At 41.1% G+C, this 16,015-nt stretch overlaps 1 protein-coding gene across 1 annotated transcript in view; it reads left to right on the top strand.

Annotated features, from left to right (window-relative positions):
* The window catches only part of TSC2 (TSC complex subunit 2), a 279,890-nt gene that overhangs the window by 166,813 nt on the left and 97,062 nt on the right, over window positions 1-16,015 (top strand). The window contains 8 exon segments of the mRNA XM_078664852.1: window positions 706-840; window positions 1,813-2,002; window positions 4,205-4,298; window positions 7,042-7,144; window positions 9,221-9,315; window positions 11,611-11,739; window positions 12,930-13,091; window positions 14,141-14,287. Of these exon segments, the coding sequence (XP_078520978.1) occupies window positions 706-840; window positions 1,813-2,002; window positions 4,205-4,298; window positions 7,042-7,144; window positions 9,221-9,315; window positions 11,611-11,739; window positions 12,930-13,091; window positions 14,141-14,287 (1,055 nt within the window).

The following is a 16,015-nucleotide window of genomic DNA, read 5'->3' as shown; positions in this document are numbered from 1 at the left end:
TGCCAATTGTAGTATTAAAATATTTTTTATGTGGTAGAAATTGATAAACATATGCTGGTAGGATTTCTGGCGCAGTGAATTGAATGCAAGCACCGAATAGTTCCCTCTATAGATAGAAGCCTGGTGCAGTCATTCACTTGTAGCTTTTGACACAAGGAAATGTAAGACCTAAATAACATTGTGTAAGATATCTGGCATGGAATGTTGTCTGAAGTCTGCCAATTTGTATACAGGATGTGAAATGGGTATGTTTTATTTTGTTTTACCCTTTATCTTGGAACACTGGAATTTAGTTGCAGGAGCTTTACATATATGACCCTGTCATCTCTTTTGCACCTATATATATGTAATCTGGCAAAGCGGTCCCTCATATCCATCGTGCCGTGGCCCCAAGTAAATGAGGGAATGCCTCCTTGAGATCACGCTTGCTCTGTGGGCTGATGTGATCTGTTACAGAGGGGGAGGTGGGGCACAAAAACATCTGCAGCCCCTTCTGTAATACCAAAATGCCTTGGTGGGTGTAAAAAGCACGTGCACACGGTTGCACCCCTGGGGCACTTTTAAAAATATACCCCCTTATCTCACTACTTAAGTTGGCTACTTGAAGACATGAGTATGTAAATCTAAGTAAGGGCTTTGAAGTGATGCAAGACATCTAGGAAAACCTTACAGACTGCTACGTTAACAGTTCTTTTTTTTCTCTAGCTGACGGACAGGAAGTTCCAAGATCGTCTCTTTAATCCCCCTGAGGGAGTGAGTCGCACAGATCTCCAGCTGGCAGTGGTTCCAGTACTGACCGCTCTATCGTCTTACCACAGCTACCTGGATGTCGCTCGACAGGTAATGTGTTAAACAAGTATAGAGCAACATTTGAGTGAAACATTCTTGAAAGTAAACTCTGACTTGTGCCTACCAGTGCGCCGTTTGAAATTTACATTTTGCTATTTGCTGTTGGGAAGCAGTTTTTCTAGCTTCATAGGAATAAGCCATCTGATAATCTTTATTAAGGTGGCCAGGTTGTCTATCAGTGCCCAAAAGAGTGATATATTTAATTCCCTTCTCAATTGGTTATTTTGTCTACTTTTGTTGTCTTGACCAGCCCTCACCCCTATCTGTGCATTGTATGTATTTGTGCTTCTGGGGTACAGTGTCTCCTGACTCATTGAATGCCCAATACCAAAAGGACAAAGGACTAAAACACACGTTAACCCACCACAAAACAGTAAATGCTCTTGTACCACCCCATCATCTGGTTTCGCTCTTCCGCTTGTCTTCATGCGGTCAATGATGGTTATTCTGAAGCCTAGATAACATTTCTATTCTGGATTTGTCTCCAGTTCTAACACCCCACAAGTACCTGTTTGCTTTTTTGGATTTCATTGTGTACATTCAAGAATCTTGGTCACTGGATCTTGTTCACCTGTGACCAAATCATCTTCGGTCACTAACCCCTCAGCGGGGAGACTGGTAATTCACTTTTGACTTTTTATCCAATATTACAATGCATATAAGGGGTTCAATTCTCTTTACCTTAATTCAGATGATTTTTGAAGTTGGACTGAAAATTGACACATGCCATAGAGTAGTCTTTTTTGTGAGAGGATAAATGTAATGCATCTCATACAGGCTTTTGCAGTTTAGAGTATTTGTCTGTTGTAATCTTAGAGCTATTTAACAGGTGGCACATTATATCACAGATTTTAGAGTATGGAACTTCGCTTGAGGGAAAGAATTATTGCTGTTTTCAGAATGTGGATGCTTTTATTCTTGGTTCTCCTTAACCCACTAACATTGTGTCTTGTCTTTCTTCAGCGGGAGATGGTGTACTGCCTGGAATGCTCTCTCCTTTCCCGTTGTGCGAAGCAGTGCGTGGTTGCGCTCTCCATGTGCATCGTGGAGATGCCAGACATTCTGATCAAGAGTATACACGTTCTTATTGTGAAGGTGACGCACATCTCTGCTACCGTCACCATGGCCATCCCTATGCTAGAGTTTCTGTCTAGTAAGCATAATTGTTGCTCTCCCAATCTTTTTTTCATTGCCATTATTTAATTGTAGGTCAGCATTTATGACCGGGAAGGATCTTATAAAACCAGAATGCAAAGTTTAAAAAAGAGTCTAAGCTACTTAGTACTACAGTGGGACAGCATGGGGTCTGGAGTATAGTAATGTGGATTCCTGGCAGAGCTTAATTTGTAAAACATAAATAAGTTCAGAAGTCCAGCATTTTTATTAGGAGGGTGGCATCCCATCCCACTCTGGGTGGTGGCTTATTTCCACCACTCACACCACCCACTGCACTTTGATCATCACAAACTGGTTTTGATGCTAGGCAAATCTGCAAGCATTGATGGCTGTGAACTTTTCAAATGATAGTGTTCTGAAGACTCAGGTATTTCTTTGCATGAATTGTGTACAGTCAAGCTGGCTGATAAATGAAGACTGAATTGAATGACACCAATGACAACCATTGTAATTGAGGAAACTGTGTTTAAAAAGTACACTTTTCATATAATAAATGGACTAAACATCCATACGTTCTGAAGGGGTAATAATGAAATGGTCTGATGCATGTGTGGTATGCCAAGCAGTCCTTACTCTCCTTGGGAGTTAATAGGGTTACCGTGTACATGTCCAGTGTCGAATCAGCAGAGACCTCATCTGGGAGTTTCTAAACTTGCTAAGCCCTAGCAAAGATTATAAGCATGCTCCTCCTGTTGCAGTCACACATAAAATGTCGCTGTAGCACCTCATTGCCTGTTGGAATGCATTGTTTCTCTTCTGCATTACAAACCCCATAGTATGTGATTGAGTGCCTCTGTTTGACTGATAGCAGGCTTACAGTGTCTAAGTAACACAGCAGATGAGACCTCATAGTATCTCACTGTCTCTTATAATGGTGATTCCTTAGAATGCCTGTCCTAGGTTACAAATCCATCTGATCTCGGTCCCCTCAGTGCAAGTCAGCATGCATGTTTTTCTGCCACTGAGGATCTGCTCAACTCAACTGTAGTTGTCATTTTTAAATTGTTGTGTCCTACACAGATTTCATGCTTGTTCCTGCAGCTGATAACCGCTACTCCAGGCTGCGAGTATGGCTGATTGATTACAGGGCATAGGCAATAAATATCTGACGCCTCATCACGGGTATGAAGCCCTACCGGAGTGTCGCTTCGCCATGACATCTCCCTTGTGGCTTGCTAAGACCTCATCTGGCAAGTGGACCATCATTGTCTCACACCTCTACCATATGATGCTCCAGCAAGGGAGATGTGGGTACCATACATCCCACTCTGCAGGACCTTTCCTAGTTAAGATCGGTGGCCCTCTTTTAGGAGTAAAGAAGGCCTAAGTGACACAGTATGTGACAAGCTGGCCAGAGCCTCAGCAAATGGGAGTCCAAATAAGGCAAAATCACTAGATTTATTATTGAACATCAAGACTTCCTCCCGCAGGAGGACAGAAGGCGTCTCAGCAGTCACCGACACAAATTATGTACTGTTTCTAGTGGTGTAGCTGTACTTAGATCCTGGTGACTCAGTTCACATAGGGGAGCTGAAGATTGACCCTGTGGCAGGCTGTAATAGTAGGACCAGGTTTTCCACACCCTGCGTATCATACCAACATTCTGGCCAGGGTACATTGTCACCTCTATGCTGGTGTGCTTTCACAGTGCGTTCCTGCTTAATTCCATATACTTCAAGTTGAACACATGTGTACCCCTGGCCATGTTACTAGGAGACTATTTCGGAGGATCTCTTTTTGTCCTAGTTAAACCTTGCAGCTATGCAAATGAATAAGGTGCATAGGAAGACGTAAGAGGCGAGCTTGTCGACTAGAGAATGGGGAGGTGTCCTTCATGTCTTGTAAGTTTGTAAGATAGCCATGGCTTTGAATGTGTGCAACTGGATGCATGGAAAGTTGTGAGACACTCTGGGGAAAATGGTGTTAATCTTGCTGACAAAATCCACAACTTCTTTGCAGAGTTTTGTGTTAATGTACAGTACCAGATGGTTATGAATAATACATCAATGCTTCAGTGAAGTCCTGGCCTAGTTAGAAGTGCCCCTTGTCAATGGAAAGGCCTTGCCCCTTGTAAAGTTTGATAGCTTAGCAATTGTTAATTTAAGGTTTTTGTTTTAGAAATGCAGTCTTTTCACATAGCATTGTTAGGTTTGCTAGCACTGTCCATTTCCTGTTTCAGCTCTCGTCAGGCTACCTCACCTTTATGCGAATTTTGCGGCAGAGCAGTATGCCAGCGTGTTTGCCATATGTCTGCCATACACAAACCCATCAAAGTAAGTTCATTTATAATATACATTGTGTGGTTTTTTCTCACCCTGCTTTCGGCAATGCTTATAAAACTCTGAAATGTTTCATGTTTAACTTTTTCTACGAATAGTTTTTTTAATGCAGCCTATTAGTAACTTTGTCACAAATGTGTACTTGCATTCTTGCATGGATCCAGCCTTCATACACCTATGGTGTGGAAACGCTTGCTTTTAAGTTCTGTCATCTCATTTGTATTCTCTCCTATTTGTTGAGGGTCTCGGTAAATCATTTTGAGGGAAACTTCGGTTTTAGTTTATAATGCGTTGCTGTTGTGCCAGTGCATGTCCTTCTGGTGTCTGAATTAAATATTGATTTTACACTTTTTTGCCGAAAACATTCTTATCTGGTTTTTCTGATTTCGTTTTTGGTTTATTTGCATTTAGTCTGAATTCTACACTTGTTACAAACTGCTATGTTGTTATGCAAGTTGCTTAAGCCAGCTAGTTCAAATTATTTCTTCCAGATTCCAGCAATATTTCCCAAGGTCTTGGGAGCTTTTCTCTAGATTAGGTGTGCCCAGATTTTTTCCACAGGTGCTTTATCCATAGCAGATTTCAGGCCACCATCCCTGTGGAAAGCGATGGGTAGGGGTAATTTAAGTGGGGAAGCAGAACATGAGGGAGAGAGCAAAAACACACACATTCACAGTGAGTGCTGGAAAATGTAATATTTGTTCCCAGAATATAAGTTTTGGAAGAATAAAAGTAATCCAATCAAAAGAGTGCTTCAGGTGAGGGGAAAACAAGAATAGGCAGGAAAGCCATCAATTAGAAGAGAACAAATGAGATTAGCAAGAAGGTAAGTCAGTGGTACTTGACCGGTTCACCCAAAGACATTCAACTACTGCCATTGTTGGCAGTAGGCCTTCGAGAACAAACACCTAAAAGATGGTTGTAGGCGAGACCTAAAAATTAAGATCCTACTGACCTGAAGATGTTTAGAGAAAAAAACGACAATGACTGCTGTTCTGCACAGAGGGCATGCAGGGTTAGAATGTTTTTTTTTTAATTATATTTTTTTAACCTGTAAGCGTTATCCACTGCAAGAACCTAGGCCCTAATGTCCTTTTTAAAAAGGCTGGAAATGCTTCAGAAGTTAAAAATGAAATCGCATCTTGTGACTTCACAGAAATATTACCTTTTCCTTTAGTTATGGTAATCGAGAGCGTAGGTTGTTGTAATACAGCAGTTTCCTAAAAATCGAGATACCCAAGCGTACTACCCACTTCAAGTGTGTGTGTGTGTGTGTGTGTGTGTGTATGTGTATATATATATATATATATATATATATATATATATATATATATATATATATATATATATATATAGATATATATATATATATAGATATATATATATATATATATAGATATATATATATATATTGATCCCTAAACCAAGGCTGCCATTTCTATAATATTATTTTGTCCACTCATCTTTCCTCTCATTTCCTCGTGCACTGTTCTCTTCCAATCCTAGTATCATTCGATCTATTGATACACAAGACTTTTTTTGTGGTTCTGAGGCACACCTTGGTTCCATACTTTATCTGGTAGGTGTAGGTTGTTTTTTAATGTGCTTGGGCCAACAATACTCTTGTAATTCATTTGAAATGCTTGACTGTCAGGGCAGCACGATGTAGCAGTCAATGCTTACTACAGGAATCTGAGGGTGTAAAAACTCTGAATGTAGAGTGACACAGCAAATAATAGTTAAGAATATGAATGTTCAGTCAGGTATTACCTTTAGAAAAAAGGACTTTACCAACAGGTAATCAAACCAATGTATTTCTAGGATTTGCAATAAAAAACAGAAATGTCCACCCCCCTCTGTGTCAGAGAAGCAACCTCAAACATATCACCTTATGGGGGTTGTTCAGGTCAGCTCTGTACTTCTTAGAAGGATTCAGTTTGCAAGCGTAATCAATGGAGCAGAAATTTCAGACTAAACCTACAATGTATCAGATTTGTGAACTGATAGTTCTGGTCTTCCTAATTAATGGCAAAGATAATAGTTTTCAGAGGAATGTAAACATGCCTTACTGTCCCACAATCCATTACCCAAACCAAGCAGGATCCCAAACTTAAGGTAAAGGCATTTCTTGTAGCTGCTTCCAGAGAATCATGTAGTGGCCAGGAAATCTAAAACTAGGCCGTAAACCAGGAAAGCCATGATAAATGTACAGTTATGTTCTGATATGTTTAATGACCAAAAATGTTGACACATGCTTGGAGACTGTTTGACAATGATTACTCTTTATTTTTCGCCTCTCTGCTAATACTACGCAAAGATCAATTTTGTCTACTGAAACAGCACACCAATGTAAAGGTGTCCCTGTTCCTGCACCTGGCAGATACTCCTATTGGACCATCCTCTGTATCTGTATCCATGTAACTGGGCGGCTACAATGTCTAACCAGAAAGTTGGTTGGGCGGATGTTTGAGCGCATGATTGGGGTCAAGCTGTGACATCATATGTCTTTTGTGTGTTTTCATCCACAAGTTCGCTCGCTAACAAAGTACTAGAGTTAAAATGAGCACCCCTTTTCTTTCAAAGGACTCAGTTTAAATTATGAAACCCATGGTGAGAAATGTTTTGCAATATGAGAAGCTGCAGATGTTAACCTGATTGGATATCAAAGTATCCAATTCTAATCACTTAAGTGCCTAATTTTTTAGCATGATGATAATTTACTGTTTGTCTTCTCTAGGTTTAACCAGTACATTGTTTGCCTGGCGCACCATGTGATAGCCATGTGGTTCATACGATGCCGCCTATGTTTCCGGAAAGACTTTGTGCCATATATTACCAAGGTATTTTATTGTAATCAATCAATTATTGTAAATCCTTCCGTGAAGTACTATGTTCCAATACCCATACCTTAAAATACTTTGTATTTCTTTGATTTGGGTCTTTATGGTTGTTGCTGGTTGTTATTTCAAAGTTTTTTAGTTTGCCACTTGTAATTTATTAAAGCAGTGGCAGAGTTTTAATTGTCACACTTAATCTGCTGCTTTCTCTTAACCCCAAAATTGACCCGTAGCTGGTAGTTAAAATGAATCTTGAATGACTTTCTCTCTTTTTCCACTACCCTGCTGTGGCTCTGAATGTTTGCCCTTGTTGGAATTTCAGATAGTTGTGTACTTGACTAGGACACATTTATGTCACCCTATTTCTTGAATTTTCTTAAAAAGTGGTGTGTTAAAGTCGTTACACTTTCTGGCATACTCCCCCCTTTATGACAAGAGTCTTATGAATAAACCTATTGATGCCTCAAAGACCATGGATACTATTGCCACTGTGAGACAAAGTTACCTAGGAGGAGATGGGTGGAAAAGCCAAGTTCCCTTAGCAACTGATCTCCTTGTGTGCATTGCAGAAGAATAGCTAGGGGAGAGGATGTAGCCTTACGGCTAGACCGGTCAACTTTGAAGCTGGGGAACAGGGTTCGGGTCTTGGCAACGACGATCAACATCCTGTGATTCTGGGCAAATCACTTAATCTCCCTATGCCTAACAAAAAACGAATGTGTCCATCTGTAACGAACTTCTGCTCATGTTAAGCGCTATGATACCCAATTCCTCTTGTGCTATGCTGCTGAAGCCATTTTTTCAAAGCAGATGTTTTTGGATACCTTTGGCATCTATTCCAACAGAGAATTCAGTGCCTACATTAGCACCTTTTTACAAATGTATCGTCCAGGATAGTTCACTCTGAAAGCTTGCAATACATTTGGCACCATTTGTCCACTTAAAATTGGTGCCAAAACACTGTGTGGATCAGTCCGAATCTGCTAAAGATTACAGGAATCCAGTTTCCAGGAAAGAGCAGCTAATTCTGCAGGTGAGGGCAAAGCTAGGCTTCATCCCAAAGGATTGGCCAGGTCGATCCAACCATCTCGAATCTTCACTGATAGAGGGGAGGAAGCACACACAGCAGGCCATGATTGTCAAATTCTGAATTTGTGGGTGGAATGTAGGTCCATGCCACAGGCCTCCAAACCAGTTAGTTGTTTCCCCAAGGAAGTGTGGAACTGTGCAGGGCTGGTAACTGTACTTTATATTCTATTAAGTACATTTTATTCAAGGATGTAACCAAATCAATCTTCTTTTTTTCTTTTCTTTTTTCCTGTTTTCTTTTTTTCAAGTAACTTTGAAATTGCACTCATGGTTCTTTGAGCAGACACTGGAGTATCAGGCCATCCAGCAATATATACTCTAGAGTGCCGTCCATCAAATTTTACCTCACCGAATAATAGATTTCTTTTACTTGCATTTTGTCAATTAGAATTCAAATATAACAAAGTTTATAAGTATTGATAGTCTGTTAGACTTTAATGAGTATAATTAATATCCCTATGAATTTTAAATACAGACTTTCAGACTGACCGTATAACTAGGTCAAAAAAATTGGATAAGTGTCAAAATAGGAAAGACTAATAGAACAGAATAGTGGAAATGCCTGTTCAACCTTTACTCCAACCATATTTATTTTGTTGTGGATATTTAACATGTACCACAGTTTGTTATGAATGAGCGGATAATTTTCCCATTACTTGACAAGGGTCTTATTGAATATTTAGTAGAATAGGAAGAGATTGTTCCACTGCTGATTTGTTTGTGATCCAGCGGGTATATCTTTTATACATATGAAAGTGGAAGACCTCAAAATATCTAAATGAATTTTTGTCTGACTCATCAATACTTTTCCCAATTTCGAGTGTAGAACATTAGTGGTTACGGATGGCAGAATAGGCTAAATAAGCTGTCCTTTAGGGTCATAGGCCATAAAACAAGCATGACTGCTGGTGGTCTTTGAAACTCACGATCTCTTCTAGTGAGTTGATCTGTATGTTTCATGTATTTCATGTGCTTCACAACTTTTTTTAGGGTTTGCGTTCAAATATGCTCCTCTCGTTTGACGACACTCCGGAGAAAGGAAGTTTCAGGGCACGCAGCACAAGCCTGAATGAGAGACCAAAAAGGTAACATTTCTCCCGGTGTCAGTGATATGATTACTAGCAGAAATAAATCGATGTGTATTTTGCAGATCATAGTCCATGCTGAAGTCAACCACGCTCTACTGGCTAGTTGTTTAAAGGGCTGTTTTCATTTATTTTGAGTGTAAAAAGGCAACATTTTTTCATACAGGGAGAATAACTTTATACCAGGCTTCAGGGAGTAGCACACTAGCAACCTACAGAATATGGGGCCCGCTGAACAGGAGATCAGGAATCTAAGAAATTGAAATCCTGCTTTCTAGCGGGTTGGCTCTGAATGTGTTCTCCAGAAGGGTCTGTGTTGAAGCTATTGTTATCCTGTTACTTAGCAGCATGGTTGTCTTGACTCTTTGAAAATGCTGAAAAGTGATCTACCACGATTAAGAAAATTGATTCTTGCCAAATCATTTAATCGTTATCATACCATCCTGCTATCAGAGCGCCTTCCTATATTTGTATCCAAGAAGCGTGCCTATCGACTAGACTACTTAATGGGCAGCATCACCATTCCAGAGCAGGTGTCTAATCTGACTCATTTTAGATTATGTCAAAAGTACTCCAGAAAAGGGCACAATAGCTTGATTACCAGTTGATAACGTAGTAATTCCATGTTTTTAGATTTGGGTTTACAGAGATGTTGGTGCGGTTTTGTTCTCAGATTGCAATCTAGAAATTGTGAGGGTCCAGGTAAGTCGATTATACCATTGTACCTGGGAGTCAGGCGGAGGAAACATCAGTTGATGGATGCAAGTGGACAGATGTTTGCAACACTTGTCACTGCTAGGAATCTGAACCTTTAAAGGCACTCCAACCCAACGTTTAAAGTACATTTCATAGTGGCTCTTTAGATCTAGCCAAAGGATTTTCTAAAGCTAAACTATTAGTGACTTTTCCCTTTGACTTGGAATTCCACAAATAGAATTTATTTATTGACAGTAACAGCTGATCAGGATCTCATTCGCTTTCCGAATGCAAACTAGGACACACTTCCTACCAGCGCTGTTGTGTAGTTCCGTAGTGAATCACTGCTTTCATCTCATTTGTGAACTTTACATTTTATGTTCTGCTTCTACCATTCTTTGCGTCTTTCTATGGATTTTTAAGTTTGCATTTTTTCATATGTCTGGAATACTGCACAATGCAGAGAAATAACTTGTTTGTTTAAATGGCGTAGAAATGTAAAGTGCTGTTGTGTTTTCTGCTGGTCTGCTGGAGTTGTCCTTCCAGTTGTGGTAGCATTACTATATAAAGCTGAAAGTTAAACTAAATATTCCTGTTTCTTGAAGTACATTTGCAGAAGAAAAATACACAGCCCAGGGAGACTTTTGTGTGAATATTGTTTCACTCTTATTTACATTATGTAGTGCTTTCAACCTCACCCACTGTTGAGCAGTGAGACTGTCTGACTCCTTTATTTAAACTCCACTAACATGTTCTTGTGAGTAGACAGATGAAAGGGGAACAACATAAATGTACTCAATTGCTGTTCCTCTTGGTGTCCCTTCTTCACCTTTGACTTTAGTCTTACATGCGAGGAATACAGATAGAAGTATTTGGCTTTTACCTCATTATGGATTGGTTCACAATATTCCATTTAAGAATATCATATAAAATGGCCAAACTCTCGGATAGGACATGGATAGCTATGCCATCTGTTAAGGTTTGGGTATGATTGTGGCCTCTCCTCAGGATACACTCTTAAACACAATGCATGTATGCTCTCTACTGGCTATTTATAACTCAACTCCCCTGGCCAGTGGCATTTGTCAAAACGTCAACCAGAGACGTTGGGGGAAGATATTCTCCATCGGTCTCTTTTTCATCCCCTCTGCCCACAGGCCTGATGATATGGGTGTCCAACGGAGAAGACCCCAGTAGTAATGTAGCCCAACCTTAACTGTGGACAACTGCTGCTTCAGTAGAAACTGCTCTCGAGCCTTGGTGGTGTTCCAGGCATGCCATTCTCATTTATACATTACATCATTTTGTTGCAAATTGTACTAATGTACGTCCTATAAAATGTTTAGTTCTTGTATTTGGTTTGCTCATGTTATGAGAAATACTTTGCTTTCAAGTTTATTTCTTCTCTTTTTTTCTCCCTTCTGGCATTTGTACTTTTGTTTCTCTCCTCTCTGGAACCCCCCTCAACACTGACCCGATGATCTTGCAACGTCTACCCTTACACTGCTTGACTTTCTGTGCTCCTTGCCGTGTCCCCTCCTCCCCTCCCGTGGCTTGTGTGTTGCTCTGGGGAGAGTGGCTCTAACACTTCTTTGATAGTTTGCGAATATCCAAAAGTGTTAAACAGGGCGTGAATAACACGTCCCCAGTTAAGGAAATGAAGGAACTCTCCTCTGCCGATGCCTTCCGGTCCCGCAGCATCAGTGTGTCCGAACATGCTGTCCGCAGGTAGTGACACTTAAATCAGGACGGGAGGGTGGCAGGGTATGGAGTGTATATTCACATGCTATCACCTGTAACATATGGCCGGGGAGAAATGAGGGCAGCCAATGAGCTGGTAGATGGTGTAACTGGATGGGATGATACTGCATGCTGCCTGTGCTTGCATGCAATCAGTAGATCTAGTGTGATGTCAGTAACAATACTATTTTCATAATACTGGTTGAAAATGCGTGGACAGATTCCCTTTGAAATACACATTTGGATGTTGACTCTTAAATCTGCATAGTCCATTAATAGCCTTTCATTGTGATTTTTATGAATTGGTAAATTTATTTTTCATACTGTTACTAAACACAAACAGGCCAAAATCTGAATCAAAGGTTGCATTCTTCTATAGTTTGTTTCATTTTAAAAAGTTGGGCTGTTTGCGCTAAGTTAGCCACAACTTCCTGTTCCCTTTTCTAGATCCATTTGAGAATGGATGGATACTCTCTCATTGGAGCCTTGAGCTCCATTTTAAAAGGTATATCCACTCCGATCCGAGTTTCTTGGATTCTTGTTCACTGGTCCTGATAGTAGGGTTTACTCTTATTTAGTAATGTAAAATGCGCTTTCATAATTTGAGTATTTCTTGTGTATTGCACTTTGTGAAAGAGCACTGCTGACTCTTGCTTATTAACTGTGCTGATGTAGCCCACAAAGGAGTTGACATTTCACCTTTAGAATGCAACCTTTCTTTCACTACATTAAATGATTCAGGTTGCCAGGTGCATGATGGGCCTGTTTCTCGGTGTATGAAGAAACATCTGTTGTGACTTGATAATCTGCCATCCGTCTACATACACCACAACAATCTAGAGAGGAAAATACAAGTGCCACAAGTTCACTCGACGGAAACTGTCCGCACTGAATGGTTTTTCTCAGACAGGCATCACATTCAAAGAGGTTATATGTGATCTGCAATCACAGTTAAAGTTTGTAACCACTGGTCTGCTCCTGTAGTGCACAAACCGGTAATGGCAGGCTTTGACCCTATCTCTTGCCTAAATCCAGAAGCAAATTAAAGATGTACACTCTTCTTTGAGCTATGTGGTTTCCTATCAGTAACATTCAGATGGCAGATTTCCAAGTCACTTATTCAAGTTGCTTCATGTATTAAGTTGTTCTTGCCCTGCACTGTCCTTTATTTTCATTAGGATGCAGACCTCCATCACCAGTTCTAGTTTGGGCTCTGCAGATGAAAGCTCCATGTCCCAGGCTGACGACAGCTTGAAGAACCTGCACCTGGAGCTCACAGAGACTTGCCTGGACATGATGGCTAGATATGTGTTCTCCAACTTCACTGCTGTTCCAAAGAGGTACAGAAATGCTTCGCATGCAGTGTGAATTGAACTTTGTTACATCTAGTTCACTTGTTGTGAGCTGTACCATATTATGTTTGTTCCAAAATCTGTGAAACCCACTGTGCTAATGAAGTTCTTGATTTTTGGAAATTCTGGTACTGTAACACCACAAAGTAACTTTGCAAAAGAAAATTCTCATTCACAATTTGAAGGAAGGAGTGGATCGAGTTAATGTTATTACAGTACCATAGATTGACGTCAACTGCATTAGAATCAGTTTAAAGCATGTCAACTGAAAGTGCTTGCTTGCTTTAAGTGCTACACGAGGAAGAATGGCAGGTGGTCATGCCTTACTCTGGCCAAACAGACTGTAGCGCTAACCTCATATTTACAAAGAAAACTGTAAGGTTGTTGGTCGATTATGGGTAGACTGACACATAGAGGGATAATTGAAATCTTTTCTATACATGTTAAATATTCTCATGGAAGGGGTTGTTTTTTGCCCGTTGCTCACATTTTCAGTGAGACTCGTGGAATATATTGGAACCATGTAAACAGTGTTTTACCTGGATATTTCCTAAACCTGAAACTTGTATCTAGCTGTGTAGGCGAAACCTAATGTTCATCTTTTGACCTTATGTAATTTATTCTGGGTGCTTATTTTATGAATCCTTGCAATAAGAGTTTCTAGAGCAGCCTGCTTAATAAATGATTATGCAGCTTTGTGTGATCCTTCTCTGGTTCTTGCACGTATTACCTGCATGTTCAAAGCAGATCTAGAACATAAGTCTGTCTATAATAAGATAGTCTAATTTTGGAGAGAACCATGTATCTGTTGAAAGGTGTAACCCAGATATCCGATGCTTGGGCTGCACAGGTTTCATTCTCTAGAAGGGATCCATGGTTCGCCAAAGGGCTTGGAGCTCATGTTTTCCAATAGCGGTTACGTTCTTGCCACCTTGTCTTGGTGGGTCACCTGGTAACTGGCAATGTTCTACCCAAAGTGTTTTATTCTGTTCAGTTCTCATGTTACGAACTTAATAAATATTTTGTGTTCTATTCAGATCACCAGTTGGAGAGTTTCTGTTGGATGGAGGAAGGACAAAGACCTGGCTTGTCGGTAACAAGCTTGTTACCGTCACTACCAGCGTTGGCAGAGGCACAAGGACCCTTTTGGGCTTGGATACAAAAGAACTCCCCACCCACGATTGGTAAAACTCGCTTTCTCCTGTTTGACCCATTGTATCAGTTACGCAGGACGAGCCCAATACACCTCACCTCCGGCTAAGCCATTTAGTAGTGCTTGACTTTGTCCTTGTTCCCCACCCATGCAACAAAATCATCTCATGTCATAGACCATTCTAGCTAGCCCACCTTAACCATAAACTAAATCAGTGCACCCACCGTAACATAACCAACTCGGCCTTCACATCTGCTGTAAATCTGACTTGGAGTTGCCACATAGTCTTGTAAATTCCTTTTGAACCTATTACCTCCTGCTTACCCCATCCTATGCTGGATATTCGTTGGTAAATGGTGAACATTGTCAACTTGACACTTTTCTAATGTACTAGTGAACTGCATATAAATCCTGCAAGTTCCTGTGTAAAGTAAAAATTATTTATTTTAAATCTAATTCCTGTATCAAAGTGCTAATGTTTAAAATGTTAATTTAATTTAATTTAAAAAACATTTGTAAAGCGCGGCGTTCACCCAACGGTTTCTTGGCGCTATCGTAGTAGGTCCGGCAACTGAGGGCGGAATGAACCTGGTGCAGGGAAGGGATGGACAAGTTACAAGGAAAAGGCCTGTTTGAACAAGAACGTTTTTAGATCTTTGCGAAAGGAGGGGTATTGTGTGGCAGATCGTAAATGGTCGGGGAGGGAGTTCCAAAAGGTGGGGGCCAAAGTTGAAAAATTGGCTCCCCCCCACTTTTTACGTTTAAAGCGCGGGATTTGCAGGAGGGATTTAGAGGAAGAGCGAAGCTCTCTGACCGGGATATATTCATTAATCAAGGAGGAAATAAAGGCTGGGGCAGTGCCCTGGCGGGCCTGAAAGACCATACAGCCGGTTTTAAAGAGGGAGCGTTCCTTGACAGGAAGCCAATGGAGCTCCTTAAGGAGAGGTGTAGAGTGGTGATAACGTGGGAGACCATACACCAACCGAGCCGCTTGGTTCTGGACCATCTGGAGCTTGCGCAGGCTATATGCAGGGATGCCGTTGTACAAGGCATTGGCATAGTCTAGCTGCGAGATCACCAGCGCGGACATAATTAGCTTAAGTGCCTGGGGGGAGAAGAAACGGGAGACAGCGCGGATGGTTCGGAGAGTGATGAAACAAGAAGAAACCACAGAGCTGATTTGTGAGTGTAAGGTGAGTTGGTTGTTTATTTTGACACCCAGGGTTTTAACTGTGGAGGAAGGAGTGGGTGGGGAACCAAAAGAAAGGGGCCAGAAGAGAGAGTTCCAGGGACTGGAAGAACCACCTGTGAGAACCAACTCAGTTTTGTCCGGGTTCAGTTTGAGATGGTTGTGGTTCATCCAGTCCCTGATGAAAATCATAATGGACTGGAAGTTTGAGATAGAAAGGGGAGAAGAGGAGAGGTTAAAGATGAGCTGGAGGTCATCCGCGTAATTATAGACGGTGACCTCCAGCTGCTGAAGTGCCAAGATTAGAGGAGAGATATAAAGATTGAATAATAAGGGAGAAAGAGAGGAACCCTGGGGGACACCGCAGGTGACTTGAAGTGGGGTGGTCATGAAGTCTCCCAACCGAACCGCCTGGGTGCGGTCCCTCAGGAAGGAGGATAGCCAAACCAGGGCTGAGCCCTCAATTCCCGCCGCCTTGACACGTGAAAGTAAGATGGTGTGGTCCACCGTGTCAAAGGCGGCGGAGAGGTCGAGGAGCACTAGCGCCTGATGTTTGTTATGATCCATACC

Source organism: Lissotriton helveticus, chromosome 10 (genome assembly GCF_964261635.1).
Source record: "Lissotriton helveticus chromosome 10, aLisHel1.1, whole genome shotgun sequence".
Classification (NCBI taxonomy): domain Eukaryota; kingdom Metazoa; phylum Chordata; class Amphibia; order Caudata; family Salamandridae; genus Lissotriton; species Lissotriton helveticus.
The sequence above is the reverse complement of the archived record's forward strand: the minus strand, read 5'-3'. Positions and strand labels throughout refer to the sequence as shown.